Source organism: Cheilinus undulatus, linkage group 8 (genome assembly GCF_018320785.1).
Source record: "Cheilinus undulatus linkage group 8, ASM1832078v1, whole genome shotgun sequence".
NCBI lineage: Eukaryota > Metazoa > Chordata > Actinopteri > Labriformes > Labridae > Cheilinus > Cheilinus undulatus.
Window position 1 is genome coordinate 11,173,580 of NC_054872.1, and position 24,285 is coordinate 11,197,864.

At 39.5% G+C, this 24,285-nt stretch overlaps 1 protein-coding gene across 1 annotated transcript in view; it reads right to left on the reverse strand.

Moving 5' to 3' along the window:
• The window catches only part of me1 (malic enzyme 1, NADP(+)-dependent, cytosolic), a 138,728-nt gene that overhangs the window by 34,073 nt on the left and 80,370 nt on the right, over positions 1 to 24,285 (reverse strand). Inside the window, exons 4-5 of the mRNA XM_041793221.1 lie at positions 14,291 to 14,366; positions 10,503 to 10,664 (exon numbers count right to left, since the gene is read on the reverse strand). Of these exons, the coding sequence (XP_041649155.1) occupies positions 10,503 to 10,664; positions 14,291 to 14,366 (238 nt within the window). The remainder of the gene's footprint in view (positions 1 to 10,502; positions 10,665 to 14,290; positions 14,367 to 24,285) is intronic.

The window sequence follows — 24,285 nt, forward strand, 5'->3', positions numbered from 1 at the left end:
TGTGGCAATGCGCATTGAATACAGCAGAATTAGTTCAGAAGCAATTAATCCATAGCAGCATGAATCTGAAAATGGGTGCAACAGCTTTATGCTATAAAAGAGGAGGCTGGGGTGGAGGGGGTACAATTTTGCCAGCAGTGGCAGCCTGGTACATCAGCATAATTGCAGTGATTATTGAGAAGTACATGGTTTTTAAATACGCCGCTGCTTGAGAGAAGTAGCTGTGATTGGCTGTGGAAGCTGGAAGGCAATAACTGGGATCAGCTGGCTGCCAGCTGATCACTACTGTGTCCTGCATGAACTAATGCTAAGCTTCATTAATGCATCAGACAGTCTCGGAGTTATAACCGTTCAACCTCAGGAAGGATAGGCCTTTTGATAGTTTCAGCACTAATGCTGTTGTATCTAGATAATAATGTGTCACCCTCTTGTGACTACAGATATTTTCAGAAAATTCCATGACAGTTTTATCTACTGTCCTTGAGTGGTGGACTAACAGTCAAAAAACAGCCAGACAGACCTTCCCTCATATGTACAGTAAAAAAAAATTGAATACAACAAAAAAGAATTAGAGATAGAGATTCACTGCATTCCTCAGGAGAATGAAGAATGTAAATATGTGACTATAGGGGCTGAAGGACACCAAGCTGGGGCTTCATTTTTTACTTTTAGATCAACCCCTTGGCTCATTCCTTTAGAGGCACATGAAAGAGATGAAAGAGCAGCATCAGTGACTCTCCACCTTCATACCTTGGTATTTCTGAGAAACTGAGGGCCACAGCTGAGAAAATGAAGAACAGAGGCTGATGGGAAGCCATGTATACGACAAGAAGACAGAGCACGAAAGAGAGTGAGACTGTGATGAATATGCAGGACGTTAAAGCCACCTTGCAGTGATAAATTACTTACAGATTTTCCTTTGGGGTAATCATTGGGGCCCATATTTCATCAGACCTTTGACACACTGGACCTCAGTATGGCTGAGTTTCAACACACAACAAGATGTAGATTTATACCTCCACAGATGGTGGAAGATAGAATCACAATTTTTATGTGCTACTCCCAGTTAACTCTGACTTCAAGGAAATGTTGATCCTAAAGGGTGGAGAAGTGTATCTGGATTAGTCCTGTCATGTCTCATTGGGACAGGCGACCTTCACATGAGAGGGATAATTTGAGGGTGCCACTTAGATGAGCGGCTTGGAGAGGGCAGAAGCCACCTCTTCGTGGCAGGGTCAATAGCTGCCATGTCCAAGAACAGCTCCAAAGGTTTATTTAAGACTTTATTTATTTGAAGTTGACAGCTCATTTCCTGGCAGACCTTTAATGGGCAGCAACAGGCTACAGCTGGCCAAGGTCAACTGTAATTGAAACAAGTAAAGCATTTTTCATGTGATGGAGTGATATCAGAGAGCGCCTTTGGTGGTCATTTCAAAAGATGATGCAAGAACATGCAATGAAGGAGATTTTGAGGAAAGATTGATTCACCTTTAGGAATTATAAAGTATTATGGAAATAATTTTGATTTTTTTAGTTTCTTAACACTCTTTAACAATGCTATCTTAAATGTATTCCAGAGCCAGGGGGATCTCAATCAAAACAATAACAAAAGATGACGAGTAGAGACACACTGATCAGCTCCACCCTTCTCCATTGCTACTTCATGCTTGGAAATGACTGCCCCTGATACAGTGTATTTACTAAACAGTAAACCTTTATATTGTTTTGTGGATGAATTTCACATAATGATGAAGAAAAGCTGTTAAAAGTGGTCTTCCTGGTTAGCACTGTTGGCAGCATTAACCCGGTATGGGCTGCACCAGGCGTAAAGGTGCACTCACACTGAGCCCTGTTGCTTTTTAGCGTGCCCCACATCCGCTCATGGCCCTCTGCTTAAGCGTGGTTACCTCTTACACATGCATGTAAATCATGTCATCGTCTCTGGTTGAAAGGATGGCTGTTGGTCCAGGGTCAAGTCAAAGTCAAAGAAACTGGACTTTGGAGCTCAAACATGGTTGGGCTTGGCAGGGATTGCCTGGAGTGAGTGAAAACGTAGCAAGTTTAAGTTCTGCTGACATTTAACCCTTAGGGGAGGTTGTGTACATTTTATGTGCTTTTTACTCTTCATCTTCTGATAACTTTGGCTGTGCTCATATATATGGCATAAATCTTAGCAAGATCAGGTATTTTTAATCGCTCTTGGTATTTCCAGCTCAGCACCTACAGTAAGTCTGAAATACCTTGTTTACAAGTAAGAGTTACACTCAAGCTGTTAAGCACCAAAAATGCACCATTAAAACCTATTCAAACTGCAATTTTTGATATCTCTTCCATAATACAGGCATTTTTTTAAATATCTGGGAGTCATTTTTACTACTCTCCACCAGATGGCGTCATTTTGACCGTAGTCGGCATATGGAGAAAAAACCTGCTGAACGTGCAAAAAATGATAATGCATACAGATTTATGTTGCTGCTAATCACTGACCTACCCTAGGCTGTAATTATTGTAATTACAAAAAATAACATGTAGTACATAGAAAATGATTCATTCTTCTTTTTGAAAAACATAGTGGCATCATAAAAAAGTAGCATTTAAAGGTTAAAATATTTAAGAATTAATGAATATTTGATACCTAAATTAGGTCAGTTGTAAGTGAAATAAACTAGCTCAATGAAATTAGAATAAAATATTACTGTAATATTTTTATAGCTACTGTATGAAAACTGCTTTTTTTGCACTGAGCAGCTTGAGCAAAAAATAATGCATAAAAATCAATGTCGCTGCTAATCACTGACAGGTCACTGTTATTTACATGGCATGACATTGACATATCATTTCTGCATATCTAGAAATATCTAGTGGGGCCACATTGCAGTGGGGGATTGGTGGGTGGGGTGGGTGTTGGGGGGGGCAAGTGGATTGTGATATGGGACCTTGGTTTATGTACTGGTCCAATCCACAGTAGGCTATTTAAGTTCTGCAGTCAGGATGGTCTTTATTTAGAACAGTGACAAAAGATGATGTTTAGAGTGGCAGGGAATCATTGAGGAAATCATTTGCCACTCTATCCACACCACCCTTTCCATGATGAAAACAAGCTCCAAATGAGCAGCACAAACCATGAATGAGATACAGAAACAGAACAGCAGCTTTCTGCAGAAGTTCTGCTCTCTACAGTAGCAGTCTTTAACACAATATCCACCTGTTTCAAGGCAACAATAAACACATCCTGTCTGTCATGACGTCTCTGTTACTTCAGCTGCTGTGACAGAACATGGTCTGTTACTAGTATGAAATTAAGGAGGTTTGAAAATGGCTGAAAATATTTGTGGCAATGTAAGTACTCAACTAAAAGTAGATATAACACAGGAGTAGGCCATTTTTAGTGAATGTAAATATTTCAGCAGAAATTTTGACTTATTGTCCAATTGTTACCTTTAAAGTTGAACTTGACTGAGCTGCATTACAGCTGATTATTCTGACCTTGTTGACACTGGGCTGAACTGTTGACATGATCTGTCTCTCTGTTGCAGATTATCTTCTGTTGATTGGCTAAGCTGTCCTTTGTGTTGTACAGCCTTGTTTCTCTCAGGAGGGATTAGTCCTCGTGTGAGGCTTTACAGTTCATGCTCACTAGAGACACCAAAGCTCCATTTCCACTCTTGCAACTTTTCCAAACAGGTAATTTATAAAACAAAAGGACACTGTCTTACATTTTTTGTAGTGGAGTCGAAGCGGTTTTATAAGACGACTGCAGCAATAAGAGTAAATAGAGTTTAAGAAGCCAGAAATCCTGAATAGCTGACTAGGTACAGGACAGTAGACTGAGGACATGAGAAAGCCCACACAGTACAAAGACACAAACGGCGTATTGTTCAGTATGAAGTCACTGACTCTCGTGGCAGCTCAAGTGTGAGAGGTTATTCCAGGTGACGTTTAGCCCTGGTTTACACAGACAGATACAGTCTAGCTGGGTAACAGGATGAAGAAAAGATGATTCACTTTACTTTCCTCTGTGCTGGGTGTGTCTCTGTGCCTGTTTCTCTGCAGGTATGATTCAAAGATATGAGTGATAAAAGTAATGAGAGCTTATTGCTGCTTCTCACATGAGATTGCACAGCTCAACCAAAATACCTCTGCAGAAAAAAACAGCAACTACCTAGGAGTTTAACGGACATTTCACAGGCATTGAGGCGCCTAATGATCTGATAACACATTAAAGGAATAGTTTGGAATTAAGAAAAATGCCAGATCGCATTCTTGATGAGAGCTAGAGTGACAGATTAAATAAAACTTATCTCAGGATGTAACTTGCTCCAGGTTTTCAAAAGCCTGTTAACTCTTAGTCATAGGTCAGACTCTGGTAACAGCCACAATCACCCCTTTAATAAAGAACACAGACTCAAGAAGGGGTAGAACATAATTGTAAATAGTAGATCCAATAGTTAAATGCTCGATTAACTCAAGCCATAAAGGTCAACAAATACATTTGAGAAAAAAGGACAGTAGAGGAATAAGTCAGGACAAACCAATAGAGGAAGGACGGAATTGAACATGAACTTGTGAGAGGCCAGCAGAAGATAAATGAAGACCTCAAGCTGCCTGTAAAAAGGTTATTTGTCAGGGTTTAGCTTACTAACAAACCTTTCTCATTGATGATGTAGAGTCTGATTGTGTGGAAGTGATAGCTTTCGACAGTGTTTGTATTTGAGCAGTGCATCTAAGACAAGTGGATAAAGAGTTCAACTTCATGGTGTGCTCACAAATGTGTTTTAACTAGGGTCAGGAGTGATAGTTGGACTGTACACCAAAGGTTCTGACTCTGCAAGTACAGAGTCTAGTAGTAGCAGTGTTTGACAACCTTGCTGATGAAGCTGATGGGTTGGCCAGATTCCATGTTTGTCAGGGAATCTTGCAAAAGCTCCAATTTGAACCATTTATGCCCCATCTCAGAATTGACAGAGCAGTAAGTGTCATTTGAGGAGAACGAGGCTCTTATATGTACGAGAGCAGGTAAACAGCGGCTGCCAATGAAATAACTAGCTGCAATGTAGATATAGTGGCAGTTTTTTTAATAAAAACTGGATCATTTTTTTTAAAAATATGAGTAAAGAACTGCACTGAAAATTTTCTTAGTGGGAAATATGTTTTTGCTTGTCTCCTAATAGGCTTCAGCACAAGATTGTGGTAATTATAGAAATGGTTTTGTTGTACTGCAAGCCAGTAAACAATGGCTACTGCTGGAGAAGCGATTAGCTCAGCTGTAGCGACAGCGGCAGAACAATAGCAAAGAACTACAACAGAAGCTATCCTTTGCAGGACGCATGTTTTTACTCTTTTTTGCACTTCTCCGAACCAACCTCCACATGAGTTTGCTTTACCAACTGGCTCCGCTGATAGTGAACAATGACAAAGAGACTACCTGTGGAGCTCAAGCTAGTTTGTCACTGAATCTATGAATGTAACCTTGCAGAGCAGGTGGATTTGCCAGTTTGTCATCAGGTGGTTTGGACAGGGTTCAGACCAATCAGTGTAAATTGCGAAGAATTAGGCGGTAGCCACATGTGGGGTTTAGTTGTAGTGAAAGTCGATAGCAGTGTTGATAGCAATGGTGTGAAGCATTTAGCTTTGATGCCAGTTTATAAGAATTGCAACACATGTCACCATTAATTATTAACCAAGAACTACACTGGAAGCTTTTTATGACAGAAAACGTGTGTTTGAGCTTCCCTGACCTGCTTCAGTGGTTTGTGATGGTTAAAGGGGGAGGTTGAGTTCTGCTGTAAGCCACTGCATACAATAGCTGCTACTGCTGATGGGATTGGTTGTAGGGAAGTGGCAGTTTCATCAGAATAGTGCCACGTTTCTTTATAAAAGCAAGGCAAAGAGCTACAACACAAGTCCCGTGTCTGGGACTGGGGGTATGGATGAAGAAGGTCTAAGAGTTACTAAGGGACAAGGCCATGGAGGGATTTGTAGATGAGGAAGATTCTGTAGTTAATGCAGAACTTAACTGAGAGCCAGTAAAGTTTGATCAAGGTTGGAGTAATGTGCTGCTAGGCCTAATGCATATATGAACTCCTTTTGGAGTTACTGGAGTCTGTCCAGGGCTTTGCTGGGTTCCCCACACAGGACTCCATTGCATTAGTCCAGTCAGGAGGTAATGAATACGTAGTTGTGGGTTTTTGCCACAGTGTTTGAGAGTGATGGTTCTTTATTCTGGCAAAATGTTCAAGGTGGAAAGAGACGGATTTGGTCACTGATTTAATAACTACTTTAAGTGAATTTACTAGCCACGTTCTGTGACCTTTTATAAGGGTGGCTGTTTATACTCCATGCTAGGCTAGCTACCTCTCTTCTGACTGTAACTTCATAACTACCTCACCATAAGAGTGGTTGTAATTTTCCCATCTTATTCTTGGCAAGAAAGCAAATGCAAATGTTTTAAAAATGTCAAAGTATTTATATAGACAAACAAAGTCATAATTGTCCAGGGGTCTCCACTGTTTGGATGTCTGCCTTCTGCCTTCTCTTCTATCCCCACATCCACTCAAGGACAAATATAATCCCATAATTACAGTCATTTTAATAATTATATTGAGCTACCACTACCTCATAGCCTTCCAACTCCATCTGCTCCCATCAGGCCGTCATGGTCAGGGCAGCAGAGTGAGCCAGGGCACATAGTGGTGGGAGGCTAACCAATGCCCCACATATAAAGATGGTCTAAAAGGTCTACACATAGAAAAATATACCTTCATAGATGACCCAAGTATTCCATTTCAACTCATTTAAACTGCCATCACTGTAAAATGAAAAAAAAAAGAGAAGAATGGCAAACCAGCAACTACGTTAGCCTTTTCGTTTAAAGGTATTTGATAAAACTTTTGAACCAGTAAGTGTTATACTTCAGCACCAGTCAACCAGAGAAAAGCAAAAGTCTCTCAGCACCCTACTTTGCCTTTAGCCCAAACTCTTCTGCTATTTGTAGGATATATCTCAATTTAGATATGCAGTCTCAAGCTCATATGGTGCTTCATTTGAATTCTGTATAAATGTCAATATTACATTCACTCTGAAAAATACTGAAATACCTTTAAGCTCTCTGCCATTTCTCTTCTCCCGAGTTTTTTTTTTTTTTTTACCAAGTATACGCTCAGTGTAGAAATAGGGTTTTAAACACACCAGCACATTTTAGTTGTGGTTTGTCTACGTCATGTCAAAATGTACTGTTTTCCCCCAAGATTATTTTTTAGGCTCTTTGACTTTATTTTGATAGGATAGCTGATGAGAGACAGGAAATATGGGGAGAGAGAATCGGGGAAAACATGCACTAAACAGTGGCAAGACCGGCAACCAGTGCACCGAGAACCGCAGCCTCTGAATGGGTGCCTGCTCCACCCACAATGCCAAACTAGCACCCAATAACTAAACTTACTTTAATCAGAGATGACTAACACTCTTAGTGTTTCTTTTAGTCCATGGATTGAAACCATGGAAAAGCATGGATGAAACATGTTTGATCTAACCTTGCATGCCAGACAGACAAATATTGAGTATATTTCAAATTAATGTGGGTGACATTCGTCAATAGTTCTTCAAAAATGCAGAACCTTTAAAAAAAAAAAACTCTTGGAGGATAATTATATAATATGACACCTAGTCGGCATGTGCTGCCACCAAGGAGTACGTATACTACATCAGTCAATCATTAGTATGTCAGTACAACTATCAGTGGAGTCTGTTGGTAAATCAAACATGTCGGTGCCATTTGGGTGAAAGAGTGCCTTGAATTTCATTTGACACAGCAGATATTAACCTTGAAAAGCAGATGGATACACCTGTTTCCGTGTTTCTCACTGGTGAATCCATCTTGCAAAGCTCCTGTCTGAACCGTTTCGGCCTGGTTAGAAAGTGACAGGACCAATCAGTGATGAGGGGAAGTACTTTCGGGCGCGGCGTAAGCAAGCACCAACACGATGCTGGTGCAATTATGGTGGAAAACATTAGCACGGATGTTGCTAAAGCTCCAGTTTTATCAGGACTTGATGACATTTCTTTGTTAAAAGAAGAACAAAGAACAGCAGTGATTTGTTTTCTTTTCAAACATGAAAAAAGTTGTGTACTGACATTTACTGTTGCCATTGTTTGCATTATGCAGTTCTCTATGGAGTTTACTCCTTTGGAATGGATGCAGCTTGGTAGCGGCTACATCATGTGGTTTGTTGCTCTGATTGGCCCGTAAAGATGTGACAGAAAGAACGTTCTCTGCCCTTTCCCAAATGCTGTCTATGAGTGTTTACCAGATGTAAGGCAGATGTAACTTGTCTTAGTATAACTACAGTAAACATAACTATAGACAGCTGGTGAACATATTAATAAGATTTACTGTTATAATTTTGGAATAGTGAGAAAGAAGATTAAATATTAATTTGATAATTTTGGAGTTGATTGTCGTCTTCCTTCTTTTTAATATGGGCTAAATACTTAACCTAAAAGCATCATGTTTGTTTTGGGACAAAATATCTATTTATCTCTTTTTTTTTACAGCCCCACATTGCACATAACTGCATTAATCACAGCCCAGGAGCCATGAGGTAATGAACCAAAGTTATTGGATTATTGGATTTGGGGAAAACAACTGGAAACAGCTTGTTCATCTCTTCAAACATAAAAACAATGCCTACCAGCGACTTTAGAGATGCATAATTAACACCTTGTAATTTAAACCCTGGCCTACAGCTATGAATTGCTTGTAAGAGTTAGAGAAAACAGGGACACAGAGCACTTCCTACAAAACCACACATTGTATGTGCATGAGTCATACAAACAAGTTTGTAATGTGGTAATTTGTAAGATAAATAGGTGTTTTAACATATAACAATAGACTTTTGACAAAACCAGTCTCAACAGTTAACACAGAGGCATTAGAGTTGATTTTTGCAACTTACAGGAAAGTGTATGAATTTGCCTATTTCTTTCCAAAACAGTTCCACCTACTTTAGGGTGTTTTTTCTACCCAGCTATGATAACATTTGATTTCTGCATGCATGCTTGCAGACAGACATACACACACATTTTAAAGTGTATCCATTTACCCTACCATAGCAACAGTTATAAGGTAGTGTGGCTGGTAGAGATAAAATACAATGAGGTGTCTTGTTAAAGTCTTGTTGTGATGTCTATAAATGTCTAAAGCTGCTGTAAGAGAGGGGAATCTAATCTGCAGATGGCATTATCAGCCTCAACCAGAATCAAACACTCCAAGGGCTAGACACTGTGGAAACTTTGAATTCATAGATGCCGGTAAAAGAAAAGGTCAAAAGGTAGCGCTGCATACTTTGGGCTTATAAAGATATAGAGCTGAGGTGGTGGACTTGGCAGACTGAGAGACCACTTTGCTCTCTTAATCCATTACCAATGGAAACTGTTGCAATTTAATATCTTTTATGGGCTTTTTGGGATGACTGCTGAGTTCCTGGTGTTATAATGTAAAGGATTATGGTGACCTGGTTAACTTTGATGAAGTGTTTATTGGGCGAGTGCTTTTATACAGAGGATGCTATGACCTGTGTGCAATCAGTGCGTCTCCTACTCCTCATCTGCACAGTTCCAGCACCTCTCCCATAGCTTTTTGTTTCTAGATTTCTTGCTTAACTCATCAAAACTCATCAATCTTATCCTCAGGCTACTTTAGACATATGCTTGCTGAAACTGAACATCAGGACTGAGTCATGTGAAGACTGTTTTGGAGAAGGATGAACAGCCTGTGCCAGCCTGAGCTCTGCTATGTCTGGTACACAGGCATCTAATGCTGCCACGCCCTGGGCTAAGACTGAAAGTTGTGTATATATAGAAGTGCACACAGCCTATTCTTAGACTGTTTAAGGCTACAGACACACGTGCTGCTTTGCCCACACTTTGAATCATCTATTAGGGATGAGAGGAGGGATCATAGGTGGGTAACTTTAGCTCTGTTTGCTGCCACTCTCAGTGCCTGCCAGAAGGGAGAGGTGCTTTCCCAGCTGGCATCTATCAATGGAGCTGCTTAGCTCACTTATGTAAAGGGTGTTTCCTGGTTGTAAAGTGTGAGATTTGTTTTCTTTTTCTTGGCTGAATCCCTAAGCGAGGCCTACCTGGCTACGGTGGATAAGCAGCATTTTCCTGCTGGCAAACTGTATCATGAACCTCTGGCACGTAATTTGTTGGAACAATATTATGAGTTTAAGGGTCCAGGGCAGGAGAGATGAGAGGTGAGGAGGAAGGCGAAGCTAATTCGATGTTCCTTCTCAAAGCTACCATGTCCCAGCTACTTCATAGTACAGAGAGTTTCATTAAATCTAACACCCACTGAGTTCAGAAAGGAAAATAGGAAGTCAACAAGTTGTCAAAAGCATTTTTTTACAGTTTGGCTCAACCCATAAATGTATATAAATCTACTTTGACTGAAGGATGAATGTAAATACTCTGTTAGTTTATATTTAGACCTCTGCTCTTACCTCATTGTCTGTTCCCACATCCAGCATGACAGGCAGGCACTGCTGCGGCGGCACGCCTCCACAGGCCGTGTAGAGGGCCAGCTTCCCCACGGGGATACCCATACCATAGCTGCCCAGGTCTCCCAGTCCGAGGATCCTCTCTCCATCTGTCACACACACCGCCTGTCAATACAAAACATGTTACTCATTCACAACCGAAGTCTCAGAAACCACTACATCAATGTTAATCTGTTTGTAATAATACCAAATGAAGGCTATTACGTAATGGATATAATTCTTTACTTTAGTCTGATGTTATCTGTTTTATTTTGTAAACCCAAATTCCAAAAAAGTTGAGGCGCTGTGAATGCAATTATTTGCAAATCTCATAAACCCATATATTAGACAGCAAAATATAACCAACATATCAGATGTTCAAACGGATAAATTCTACCATTTCACGGAAAAATCAGATTTGCAAATCATTGCATTCTGTTCTTAATTTGCATTTCACACAGCACTCAAAACTTTTTGTAGTTCTCTATTTTTGCATGCCTTATATAGCATTCCCTTTATGCATTCTTTATATTTGAAGGTGTCATGTCCTGTTAAACCAGTGCTGCTGGAGCCCCAAAGATTTTTGGCTGACAGATGAGGTCAGCCCTACAAATGGGCCTGTATGTGACTGACTGACTGACTGACTGACTGGCTGGCTGACTGGCTGACTGGGTGATGATACTTTCAAAGTCAAACATACAGAGTCATGCTATGGGCGGGGTTTAGCTGTACTGAAGGCCATCAGTAATGGCTGCCTCCAGTGCGAAGATACCTTGGATATAGCTTTAGCATTGCGCCCGTTTTACTTGAACTAGACCACGTTTCTGTATGGAATAAGGAATAAAAACAACCCTAGAAGCTTTTCATGTTGGGAAAGATGGTTTCGCTCTTCTGCTGACCTACTTTGGCAGCTTGTGAGAGTTATGGGGAAATGGTTAGTTGTTGGTTGTAGACAATGCATGCTAGTGGAGTGATTAGCTCAGAACTAGCCATAGTGACAGTGATGTCAGAACTGCACCACATTCCTTTTTTAAAACATGGGCAGAGCGCTACGGAGGACCAAACCTGCCAAAATTAAAAATAAATAAATAAACGTAAGAATAAAAGCAAAAATTAAAAATTAAAAAAGACAATTCAAAAATGAAATACAAAAAAATAAATAGAAATAGAAATAAATACAAAAATAAAAAACATATACATAAATAAATAAATAAAAGTAAAAATAAACAAAAAAAAAAAATAAGATTCAAAAATTAAATATAAATAAATGTATAAAAGTGGAAAATACAAAAATAAATATATAAATAGAATTAAATATCAATAAATAGATAAAAGTGCTCTGCTCTCACATTTATTTATTTCATGCTGCAGACACTGTCAGCATGAAATGTAGCATGAAATGTAATGCAGATGAGGGGGTGGTCCTAAGTTAGTCTTGGGTTGAACTGTTCCCCTATTCGTTGATCAACATGGCATGTAAACACGGAAGTCTGCTCTGTGAGGAGCAGCAAAGCGGGAGAAAAATGGACTTATATCTGCTTGAATCGGAAATATTTGGACTCGACAGAGACCCAAACTGTTTCCAAGTCTATGGATATCTGACCACAAATCAAGTTTACTGACATTTATCTGGACCTGATTTTAAGCACAAAAAAGCAGAGCCCGAAGGCTCACATCAGCCTGGTCTACCCGCGATGGATGTGAAACTAAATTAATGCTTAAGTTTTGTGAATACGAAGCCTTAGAACAGTTCATGCAATCCTTATGGTGGGGCTTTCTGGTGTATCCTGCTTGGATGTCGCTGTAGGAAAGCAGCGGTTTAATTGGAACTGGACCACATTTCATATTAAAACAAGAGCAGAGAGTCACACTAAAAGCTTGGCTTGACAGAAAAGATTTTGCACGCCTCCCAGTCGGCCTTGGCATCATTTTTAGATGAAGCTCCGCCAATGACAATCCAAGGCAGTGGTAGCCTGCACAAGAGTAGCGCATGTGTACTACGTCATTTGTCGCTCTGAAAGCCCGTCATGAACAGTACGTTCCTCCAACCACCTTCTGAAGGTTTCCTGAGAAGTCCTGCCCTTCTCAAATGTTTTCTATGGGAAATATATACTCATGCAGTGGATATATGAGTTGATCTGGTGTGTCAGGTTAGCTGTTTCCTGCTGACAGGATGTTTTAAATTTTAGGGTCCTTCAATTCTCAACCCACAGATATAAGGGAAGCATAATTACACACCCCAAAAACTAATCACTCTACCAGAACTCACAATTCAGTCAGGGATTTCAACAGGCATCCCAGAGAGTTGCGGCCAACCATATACTAGGTCTTAACCTAGTCTTGTCTTGAAAAATATTTATTTTTGAGCTTTATTAGAGATACAGGAAAGTGGAAAGACCTGATTAAAGTTACACGAGAGTAGGGAATGGCATGGGGTGAAAGAGCTACACTCCAGGCTTGAACCTTGGCTGTCCAGGTACATGGGGTGCAACCTAACCACTCGGGCATTGACCCCCCCAGATTTTTTTTAAACTTAGGCTACTGTTTTTCTCAAATCTTAATCAATTGAAAAACTTTTTTTTTTTTTTAGGAATTTGTTTTTTACCTCAGTGAAGACCAGGTCTTCTACTCCTTACTACCATTCAATTGTTCAACCCTACACTGATGATAAAATATGCAGAAAGCCCTCAGGAGTGATTAGCTGAAATGAAAAGTATCGGTTGTGTAACTCTTAACATAAACAGCAGAAGCATTTACTGTGAAATGTTCCTAATTGAAACAGATTTTTTTCCACCATCAGAGTGATGTAAAAAAAGAAACATCTGGCATGCAGTTTTCACAGCCTTGTTCTTCTCCCAATCCCTCAGATTTATGGTGTGTAGTAAGTTTTCCTAATTTAGAGCTCTAAAATCTATACTGACTATAAAGGCCATTAACACCTTCACCCCTGCAACTATCACGTCTTCATATGTGTCAGAAAAGCTGCCAAGGCTAATCAACAGAAGACTAACTTGGCTCCTGTTGCTCTATGGAAATGTTAAAAGTAGGCCAGGTTAGGTGAGTTTATGATAAGACCACCCTGACAATGAGAGCTGGTGTGTCAGCACCCAGGTAAATGCTGTGCTGTTGACAGCTTTGAGCAGGTGGCTGAGGCTGCAGGTAAATTTGACATGCTAGGAATGCCTACTGGTAACGTCACTCTAAATATGACCAGATTATGACTTGCACATAGTTTCTCTGTTCATAAGATTAAAAGAATATTTGGGGCGTTTGGGAAATTGGCCAGTACAGCAGGTCAAGAGAACAGAAACCCCAATCCTCCACCTCCCAAACAGATGACTGGATACAGAGACCTTACTATTTTAATAAAAGTGTGTGAGATGGATGACATTTAATTATCAAAAGTAATGAAGACATAGGAGAGCTTTATGATAACGCAGTAATAATCTAATGAAAGTAGAGATCTTTGAATAGTTTCTCATGGGAAACAAAACCTGGTGTTTGTACAGAGTAAACTAAAGCTGACAATAAGATGAGGGCTCATGTTGCTTTAACCTTCAGTCTCTAATATTTTTGAAATGCTGCGTATTCTATAATTTATCAATATCTAGAAATCCCATGAAAAGATGTAATATTTAGTCGGTTTCAACACTTTTCTTTCCTTGCCTGATTTCAACAGTGTGGTCGTGTGGAAAACATAAAGTGTTTAATACTGATGTTACAGCTTATTTCATTGCTTAAGCAGCATTTACCTTGATGTCTTTCTCTGGCCAGTTCTGGAGCAGAGTAGAAATGTGGCCTCGGTCATGAATAGTGATGAACAGCCCCCTGGAAAGTGGAAAAAACAACAGAAGAGTTTATTTTAGCATATGAAAGAGAGAAAACAATGGGATCACATACATATTTAAAAGATATCACAGGGCACCTGGCAGTTGTCCTCTTACTCCCTAAGCGTAAGTCAGGCTTCACTCTAATCAGGCCTAATGTTACTAAAATAACCATGCCATCCAGAGGGAAAACATTAAAACTGAGCAGCCTCATGAAAGCTTAAACACTGTCAATACAAGATTTACTGGAAAAACAGCTCTAAGCTGTCTCTCAGACACTGACGTGAGGACGGTTTTCCTTCTCTGTCTCTCTTTCTTCAGACCAGGACTTTATTGAAGGCTCATGGCACCTGGGATTTTAATGTTGAGCTGGGGGCCTCAGCAGAGCGTTTTTCTTTGGACCCTTGAGGCTCCACAAATATTCATTATAGGAGTCTCCCCATCCTATACCCCCCTCTTTTCTTTCCCTGGTCCATGGCATCAAGGTTCTTCCCTCCGGCCCAATCCCAGGATAAAAAGATCATCTGTGTGTGGGGTCCAGCTGCAGCATCCTACTAACCCAACACACCCATGTGGTTATAGTATGGAGGTAAAAACTCTGTAACATGTCAGTGACTGTAAAACCACAACAACCGGTAAGAATCTATACATGCATACAGTGAAGAATCACCAAAGACCAAACCATGGAAAAAATAAATTAAAAAGACATCAAACATTGATGTAGTTAAAGGAAGATTACAACATCTTCTGAAGAAGAAAGACACCAAAAATATGGCATTAATATGCTTTGATAAGACACAGATGTGGTAGGAGCTGCTGTCATCTTCACATTTAACAAGAGGAACTGTTCAGCATGATTTGTTCTCCTGCTCTTAATTTATACTGCAGTATACACCATAGGCCTATTTAAACATAAGCCTGTCTATGTTTGACCTGCATCTTCTCAAAAACATAGCGATGGTAAGCCCTGTGAGACATGATTGTTGCAAAGCTGGGGAAGGCTACAAACATATTCTCTTGCACTGAAAGCTCCCAAGAGCACAGAGGCCTCCATAATTCTCAAGTAGAAGATGTTTGGCACAACCAGGACTCTTACTAAGGGTAAGAGAGGTGACCAAGAACCCGATGGTCACTCTGACTGAGCTGCAGAGATCCTGTGTGGAGATGGGGCAAAGTGTAATGTAATGTAAAATGTGATGAACTGTGATGGGGATTAAAATTGGACTAATTTAAATCTATACTTGTTAAATTAAAGCTCAGCATTAAAAATATAACAGAATAAGTATGTGAAGATGGAGACTGACAGCTTTTCCTCCCAGAGCCAAAACCTCAGCGGGTCACTCAGAGGTCACAGGCTATAACATCTGGCATCTGTCATCTGTCATCACGCTGCTTCAGACGCACCGCTGGGATATCATGTGAAGAGTGGACCAAATGTCATCACTGAGGGGAGGACCGTACAGAGCTGGAGTTTTGACTTTAGATTTTTAAAGTGAGTAAAAGAACAAAAGATGAGAAAATGTACAACATTATATGTGATTACCTTGAACCTGTAAGACCAGTCACCTCAACACCAACCAGGACTTCCAGCGGGGGATAAAATTGCTGGACAATGAACATTAAGTGGTAGGTTAAGAAGAAAGGGGTGATTTCTGATCTGGTAGAAATCTTATATCTTTGAGGTGTAAGTGCATGTTTTGTTGTGAATGCTTTGTGAATTAAAGTCTTAACTGATTAATTAAATACTGACCTCTGTTATCTAAAACCAGATCAGTTCCCTCTTAAGTCCAAGAGTAGATTTGTGCCCGAATTTTCCGATGCATTTTAAAATATTGTGCTCACAGTACCTATGAGCTCAAGGTTGTTATCAGTTCATCTTTTGATGAGAATGGACATGTGAAAAGGTAAAGGACAATCCCTCAACGTATTCTTGAGATATTCTTTTTAAAAAAAGGGATGAAAATGAGGCCTATGACCTTGACCAGTGACCCCCATATCTAAACAGTTTACCCTGGAGTCAGACAGGACATAGTTGAGAAGTTAGAAGAGAATTTCTCAAAGCTTTGGAGATAGTGCATCACAAAAATGACGGGGATGTTTTGAAAAAAGATATGGACTAACAGACAGATAGGTGAGACAATGCCACCAGCCCTGGCTTGTCAGCTGTGACTGGCATAGCAATAATACTGTTAGGAGTATTGTGAGAAAATGCAGCTTAACCTCACATAATGACTGTTAGAGAACACTTAATGAGTTGGATTTATGCAGATTGGCAGCATGGTGGATTCACATAATCCATGTCAACCTGGCCTGGAAGTTACCTAACTCACTCCAGGTCCAACTTGCTATTATTCCTCCCCTTCTCTTGCTCTCATTATCAGCTACTCTTAAGAGCTGTTGACCTCCAGAACTTTTGGCACTGACAAATTAAACCACAGAGAGCCGTAGAAGTGATTCTGAGAGACAGAAAAACAAACATGAAACACTAACTAATCCCACATCTAACCACTCACAGTCAGAAGAGTCTCATTATATAAGGAGTGGTGATATTTGGAAGATAGCAATGACAATTTTTCACAACAAGAAAATCAAAACGGTGAAAACCCCACTGCTTAATGAATCACTGAGAGTAAACAGCAGATGACATGGGAATGAGACAGATACGAATCCACAGCCTATGATGTGTGGTGTGAGTGGGTTATAACTAAAAAGGGGAAAAGAAAGTGGATTTTTGCATATTTGGTGAGAGCATTGTTGCAAAATGAAGTCATGATGGCCTGACTGAACTTTTCTGAGGGGTTACTGTTAGTTTGGGGTTAGGGTTTGAGTAAAAGGAAAATTCTTTCCTCTGATTAAAGCTGTTTAGCTAACATAAAAGGAAAGCCACAACATGTCCTGCATGATTTCCAGTCTGTAGAGGATGCTGGAGAGGAGAAATGACGTTTTGACATCATTCATAACACCAGTTCTGAACAACCTTTGTCAGACAGACAGGCACTGCCCAGTTAGATCAGCCAGTACCACCTCAATAAGAACACAGGAACCTCCCTGTAATGCTATTCCAAACAGAAATCTTTACTCAAAGTGACTCATATTATTATTTCTTGCTGTATTTTTCTAAATCAATTACTTTTTTTTTAAACATATGCCAACTATTTATCTACAGTATTACTTCTGACATTTTTACACAATAAACAGCGTGTTGACGTGCACAGTTATAGCTTGATTAGGTCATTTAATTGGAAAACTGCATCCCTGTTTCCATATATAAGCATCACGGGGGTCAGATCATTGCAGAAGTGTGTACACCTCCACTACGATAGGCGCCTCCTTCTAGGAATTTCTCATTGAACCTTCTTCCTGTTGCTGCTACTGTTGCTGAAGAATCTTCAATGATTGCTGTAAAACAGACTTCAGAACACATTTAAACAGTTTTTTTTTTACACTTTTTGACCAAAAGTATGATAAAAAGGGCATGCAGGGTAAAGTCTGCTAAAGTTTTTTATTCAATGCAGCTTTTCCTGATTGTAGTGGCATCTATATTTTGAATAACTGGTTGATAGAAAATTTATTTCCATCTATTTTGATAAATCAACCGCTTAAGTTATTTTCAGAATGAGTCTATGGTTTATAAGTTATACCCATTAATAGTACACATGCTAATGCAATGTCCCCAACATCACACAGAACTCTGTCTGCAGTCCATGACTAGCGATGAGGTGGCATCCCTTTGCTCATCACAGACACTGTAGATACCAAGGATGACTTATTAAATCTTCCTGATATTCTATAGCATGCATCAGAACTTTTGGTGTTAAAGTCTGATTCCTGAAAATAATACCAAAGTTTTAAATTTAGAGGATCCTTGTATAAAGGTCACCACTCCTCACACAAATTAATCCAATAACAGCCTCAGGAAAAAAACAAGGGATGATGCATGGGCTTTTTGCAGTATACACCCAATATTTTTAGTTTACTTAGTTTTTTGTGTTGCAACAGTTACTGTTAAAAAACAGGTGATACAGATCATGAGTTCTCAAACTTTTTGGGGCTTAAAAATTTTCAAGGACGCCCACATGACCCTCACGCTGATTAAACATATGTTAACTGCCATTTGTACTCATAGATGCTGTATTTTAAACTCTTCAACCTCAATGCAAGCTCTTCTCCAGTTGAGTGTGGCTTCTTACTTTCTGCCATCCTTTGAGCAGCCAAATAAGAAGCACTCTGTGCTTTTTCTTGTGCTTTTATAATGCGTGATGAGTGATGCATTTACATGATATCTCACAATAAAAGAGTTTTTATCGGCACAAAGCTGAATTATGTGGGAGTGATTGGTTTAGTATGGTTGTTTCATTGCGCTGTGGTCCCTATATGTATTTGATTGATGTTAAATTACATGGCATTACTTTAATAATTTATTTTGAATTATCTCGACCCCCCAGGGGTCCCCGGATCCCAGTTTGAGCACCACTGATATAGGTTAAATGAACCCACTTTAAAAAAGCAATCATGCTTACTCATTTCTTTGAGTACTATTTGAATTATTTGATTGGATATTTCCTGCTACCAGCAAAACAATATTTTTTAAAGTGTATTAACTCCCACACATTTGCAGAGACAGTTAAGACAGTATATGATTATGGGTCTGGATCACACAGGACAAGACTGACATGGTGCCTAAAAACACAAGATAAGAATTATATAGTCTGGCAATTATATATTATCAATAAATTATGGGTTAATGTTTCTAATTATTCCTCCTGAAACTATCAAACACACCAATAACTGTGAGTATTTACTGCTGGAAGTCGAAATATAAAACGTTTGTGGTAAATGTATTCTTCTAGCACTGGCTAACAGCAGAAATAACTAAAATCTCTCTTAAAGTTGATGGTTCTTTCCATTTCAAAGGTTATATAGAGGAATCAGTTTCATCAGTATTAGTTTCAGTCTGTTTCATAACCATAAAAACTCCTTTCAGGAGTTTTTACTTCTCCAGCTGTCTGTCTATTACTTAAAGGAAATGATTCTCACCATCTTTTTTGACTTTTCCTTCTGTACTAGCATTGTAAGAAGATTTTCCACACCTATTATTAGTGGTATTTAGTGTGACAGCTAACTTGATGTCTGGATTTATCTTCTTAATAAGTAGCTATTGAAGCTACTCTACAATCTTTTCACATACCTCTGAGCAATAAAAAGTTATGCAATAGAAAGCTATCCGTGGTTGTGGATCTCGTATTTCTACTCACATCAACACTCATAGACTTGAACTGTGAGTGCGTGCGTATGTGCATGCGTGTCTGACCGCCGCTGCTAAAATAACCACATTGAAAAGCAGCCGCCTCATTTTTCTAGATGAGAAGAGTGCCACAAAGCACTGAGCTGCCATGTCTGGCTCCTTCAGTGAGAGAGTGTGGCAAGAACAGAGCGCATAAAGAAAACAACCTGATGGTCTAAAACAGCAGCCAGCGCTGACCTGCAGCCCAACACAAAACACACCCCTGGGTCTGTGCAAAGCAGCAGGGGCCGGCATGAGGATAAACTGCTGTCCACGCCATGACCCCAAAACACACAGAGCCCCATGAGGAAGCCGGTCTCCTTTCACTGACCCGTGTCCACACAAAACACTAGCAGTCACCATTCTTCACCCCGACTGCATAACCTTTTCTTCAGAGCGCCGGACGCCCTCAGTTAGCGCGCCACATAAGGTTCAACTGACACAGTGGACACAAATCACTGAGAACCACTGTGAAAAGGGTGCGAAAGGTCACAGTCACGCACTATGAGATTTCTTCAACTAATTAAGCTCCAAATCTGCCACAACAGACACGCTTTTAAAGTCCATCCCCAGAGAAAAATATGACAATTTGAAAAGGCTTAATTGGAGCTGAATGGAGTGAACATCTTGTGTTTTGACATTTCCCAAAAAGAAGAGGCGAATGTCGGCTAAATGAGGCAGGCGACTTGTTGTGCTGCTTTGCAGTTTGAACTCAACATAAAATGCTTCTGAAAAGACACTTTCAGAAGATCTTCATGTACTTAAAAAGTTTCCAAGATTTCTGAAGAATGATTTATATGATACCATGCAAGGAAAAAAAAATCTTTCTTTGTTAAGTGATTTTGTTTGGCCTTTTGACACCTAACCCCATAAATAACAGGCATCACATCCTTTATCTGGACCTTGTGTGCTATAACTATTGCTGCATTAAGCAAAATCTTCTAGTTATCCTGTAATACATATCAATTCCTGATGTTTACGTAATCAAAGTTAAGTTTGAAGTTCCAGGATAAAGAGGCTATGCTATAATCCCATCAACCATTGTGATGCTAACATCACCAGCACTATTGGAGCTCTGAGTTTGGCATCTTGGTGTTAGCCATCTTATTTTTTGGCAAGAAGTGACTATGTTTGAATATAAGCAGCAAGTCTTTCAGTCGCATAAATAAACTGATATGAAAGAGCTTCATGCAAACTTAACAGCAGCCAGACTGTATGGCTCCCCTTAATACAGTGCTGTGAAAAAGTGTTGGCCCCCTCCCTGATTTCTTATTTTTCCTGCAGATTTGTTATGCTTAAATGTTACAAACCATCACACAAAGTTTAATATTAGACAAAGATAACCCAAGTATTTTTAAAAATGCAGTTTTTAAATAAAAAACCTTCCAAACTTACCTATCCCTATGTGAAAAACTAATTTCCCACTAAACCTAATGACTTGTTGTGCCACCCTTGGAGGCAACAACTGCAAGCATGCATTTGCGATATCTGGCAATGAGTCTTTCACATCACTGTAGAGGAATTATGGCCCACTCTTCTTTGCAGGATTGTTTCCATTCAGCCACATTGGAGAGTTTTTAAACATGAACGGGGGTCACGCTACAGCATCTTAATTGGATTGTAGCCTGGACTTTGAATATGACATTTTAAAACCTTCATTTTTTTCTTAGAACCATTTTTAGGTGGACTTTCTGGTGTGTTTCTGATCATTTTATTGCTGCATAACCCAAGTGTGCTTAAACCTGAGGTCACAAACTGATGGCTGGACATTCTCATTCAGGATTTTCTGGTAGAGAGCAGAATTCTTGGTTCCAGAAAAGCAGCTCAAGACCATCACACTACCACCCCCATGTTTGACTGTTGTCATGATGTTCTGTTTTTAATGAAATGCAATCTAAGAAGTTTAACTTGTGTCTCATTAGTCCACAGAGTATTTTCCCAAAAGCCTTGGGGGTCATCATCTCTTTCTTACCTGAACAGGGTCAAGTGAGGCCTGCAGATCTGTTGATGTTGTTCTGAGATATTTTGTGATCTCCTGGATGAGTTGTCAATACCCTTTTGGAGTAATTTGGTAGGCCAGTCACTCCTGTAGTTGTTCACCACTGTTTCTAAGTTTTCCCCTTTTGTGAATAATGGTTAACTGAAGTCCCAAAGCCTTAGAATGGCTTTGTACCCTTTCCAAACTGATAGATGTCAATGAGTTGGTTTCTCATCTGTTCTTGAAACTGAACTCAGCCTTCCAAAAATTGGGTAAATCAGTTATTTCATGATTTAACAAGGGTGATTCATTTTTTCACATAGGGCCAAGTAGGTTTATATGGCTTTTCCCCTTAGTTAATGAAAGAATCATTTAAAAACTGCATTTTGTATTTACTCAGGTTGTCTTTGTCTAATATAAACATTAAAATTTGTTTGACGGATATTAAAGTGTGACAAATATGTTAAAACATAAGAAATCTGGAAGGGGTAAAATAACAGCACTGTAAGACATCAGCTCGACTGAAAGCATGACTTGGGAAGTCTTGGGGGTCTCTAAAATATTGGCAGTTTATTACTATTATTATTTTTCAACAACCCCTGATGGTGACTGCTTGTTGGCAGAATTGCATATTTCTACTGGTACTTAGATTTCTTATGCTGGCTGTTGTTATAGCTTGTGTTTGCCAACATAATTATAACAAGATTTAAGACTGCTCTGTTTAGCTGTGACAGAAAAGTTTAACTGGTGTGTGGTCTGGCTGATTTTGTTTTTGACTTTGACTTTCATAGTCATGTCAATTAATTGGCTTCTTAAGTACAATGAGTCCTGTTTTAGTTACTATTGAAATTAAGCAAAATTACACTCAAGGTATGCTTTAATGTGTTCTGAGGTGAGACAATGATGCCATCATTAATGCTTTCAATAGGTTGTGGGATTTCCCATGAATTTACAAACTGCTCCCTGAAAGTGGTGACATAGTTTGCACACTGTCATGTAAAACAACTTGTTTTATATATAGAAAGTGTTCATCTCTAGTTGTCAGTTTTGGATTAAAAATGCAATGTAAAAAATAAAACAAAATTGTCAGGCATTGAAATGATGTACAAGACATATCTAATTTAAATGACAGTTGAACCTGTTTGAGCATTGATCCAGCTGAAGCCATCATTTACCAATCAAACTACAACTCTGACTTCTCATTCATTTACTCAGGGCACTTTCACATCACTCACACACCGTTTCTTCAGTGTTATGCAACAAGAAAAGTTATGCAAGCCATGTGCGGCGACATGCCGATCAAGTTAGGGGCACAACAGTGACTGGATCACTGTCTGTTGGTGTTCACATTTAGCACTCTGAGTAAAGGAATCCCTTACTCTCACAGACTGTAGGGATAAAGATGCACTCAGGGAAAGATGAAAAATGCTGAGTAACAATAAATCCACATTTAGATGGAAACAATAAACTGAAAAATTGTGCTTTGCCAAAGTTCTGTAGTCAGATAGGAACGTTTAGATGACAACCACTTCACACAATCTGCAAAATGACTAAAAATACCGCACCAGACAAGCAGTTGGCATAGTGACCTTTTAATGAAACAATGTGTAAATACACATACCTACAGAGTGGTGAGGTGTAAATACACAAAAATGGGTAATGCACTAATGTTTGTGTGAATGGACAATAAGGTGAGGTTGCCACCACCAGTGACCCCATGAAAAATTTCAACCATGAGTGAGCAGCATAGGCGGAATCATTAGTCCCCCATTGATGTATTCCTCCATCTTGAATATGGTGCCACCATGCCCTACTGGTGGCAGTTTAAACTGTGACAGAAATCATCCCGTTTCCCTCTAGAACCCATTCAACAAAAGGTTACAATTCTCCACTGAAAACACTGTGAAAACATGGTCTCTCCTAACTGGACCCTGCATGCACAGCATTCAATTTTATCACTCATAACTCATGAAAACAAAAAAAAAAGACTAATGAAGTGGTGATAGGTCCAAGTATCATTCTGACTGATAGAAAAAGAAACACATCTCTTCAGGGGTAGAGGCCTCAAGTTAAAATCCATGGCTTTTCAAAACAAGTTTAAACATGAGCATCACTCCAAAATGAACAAATCAGATCATTTGCGACAGACCAGCTGCTGGGACGTATGAGACATCGTATTATTAAAGCTGGGAAGTTCAACAGACCTGACTGAAAGGAAAACAAGCTGTTGCCAATATCATGACAAGAATATTTGCAACAGATTAGAGTAATTTGCCACTTAATCTTGGTTTAAATAGTCACAGACAGAGAAAAGGCTTTAACCTTATCTGACTTTAGATCATTATTTTGTTTTTAAAAAGTCATCTTTATTATCAGTGAGGTGCATCAGACACTACTTATCATTCTAGTTCTATAGGTCTCTGTGCCAAAGACGTAGAGTGGGTGAGTTCCTTTGTGAAAGTTCATTGGATCTACAGCTCCTCCAATCAGCATACTAAATGAGAATGAGAGCTATTGAAAGCCAATGGGCTATGAATGTGTTACTGTAAAATCCAAGAGGCATTTTAATGCAGATTTTTTTGGCTGACCACTGGGTCAGCCCTACACATGGACCTGAATGTGACTGCCTGACTGACCGACCGGTTGCAATGGCTGCCA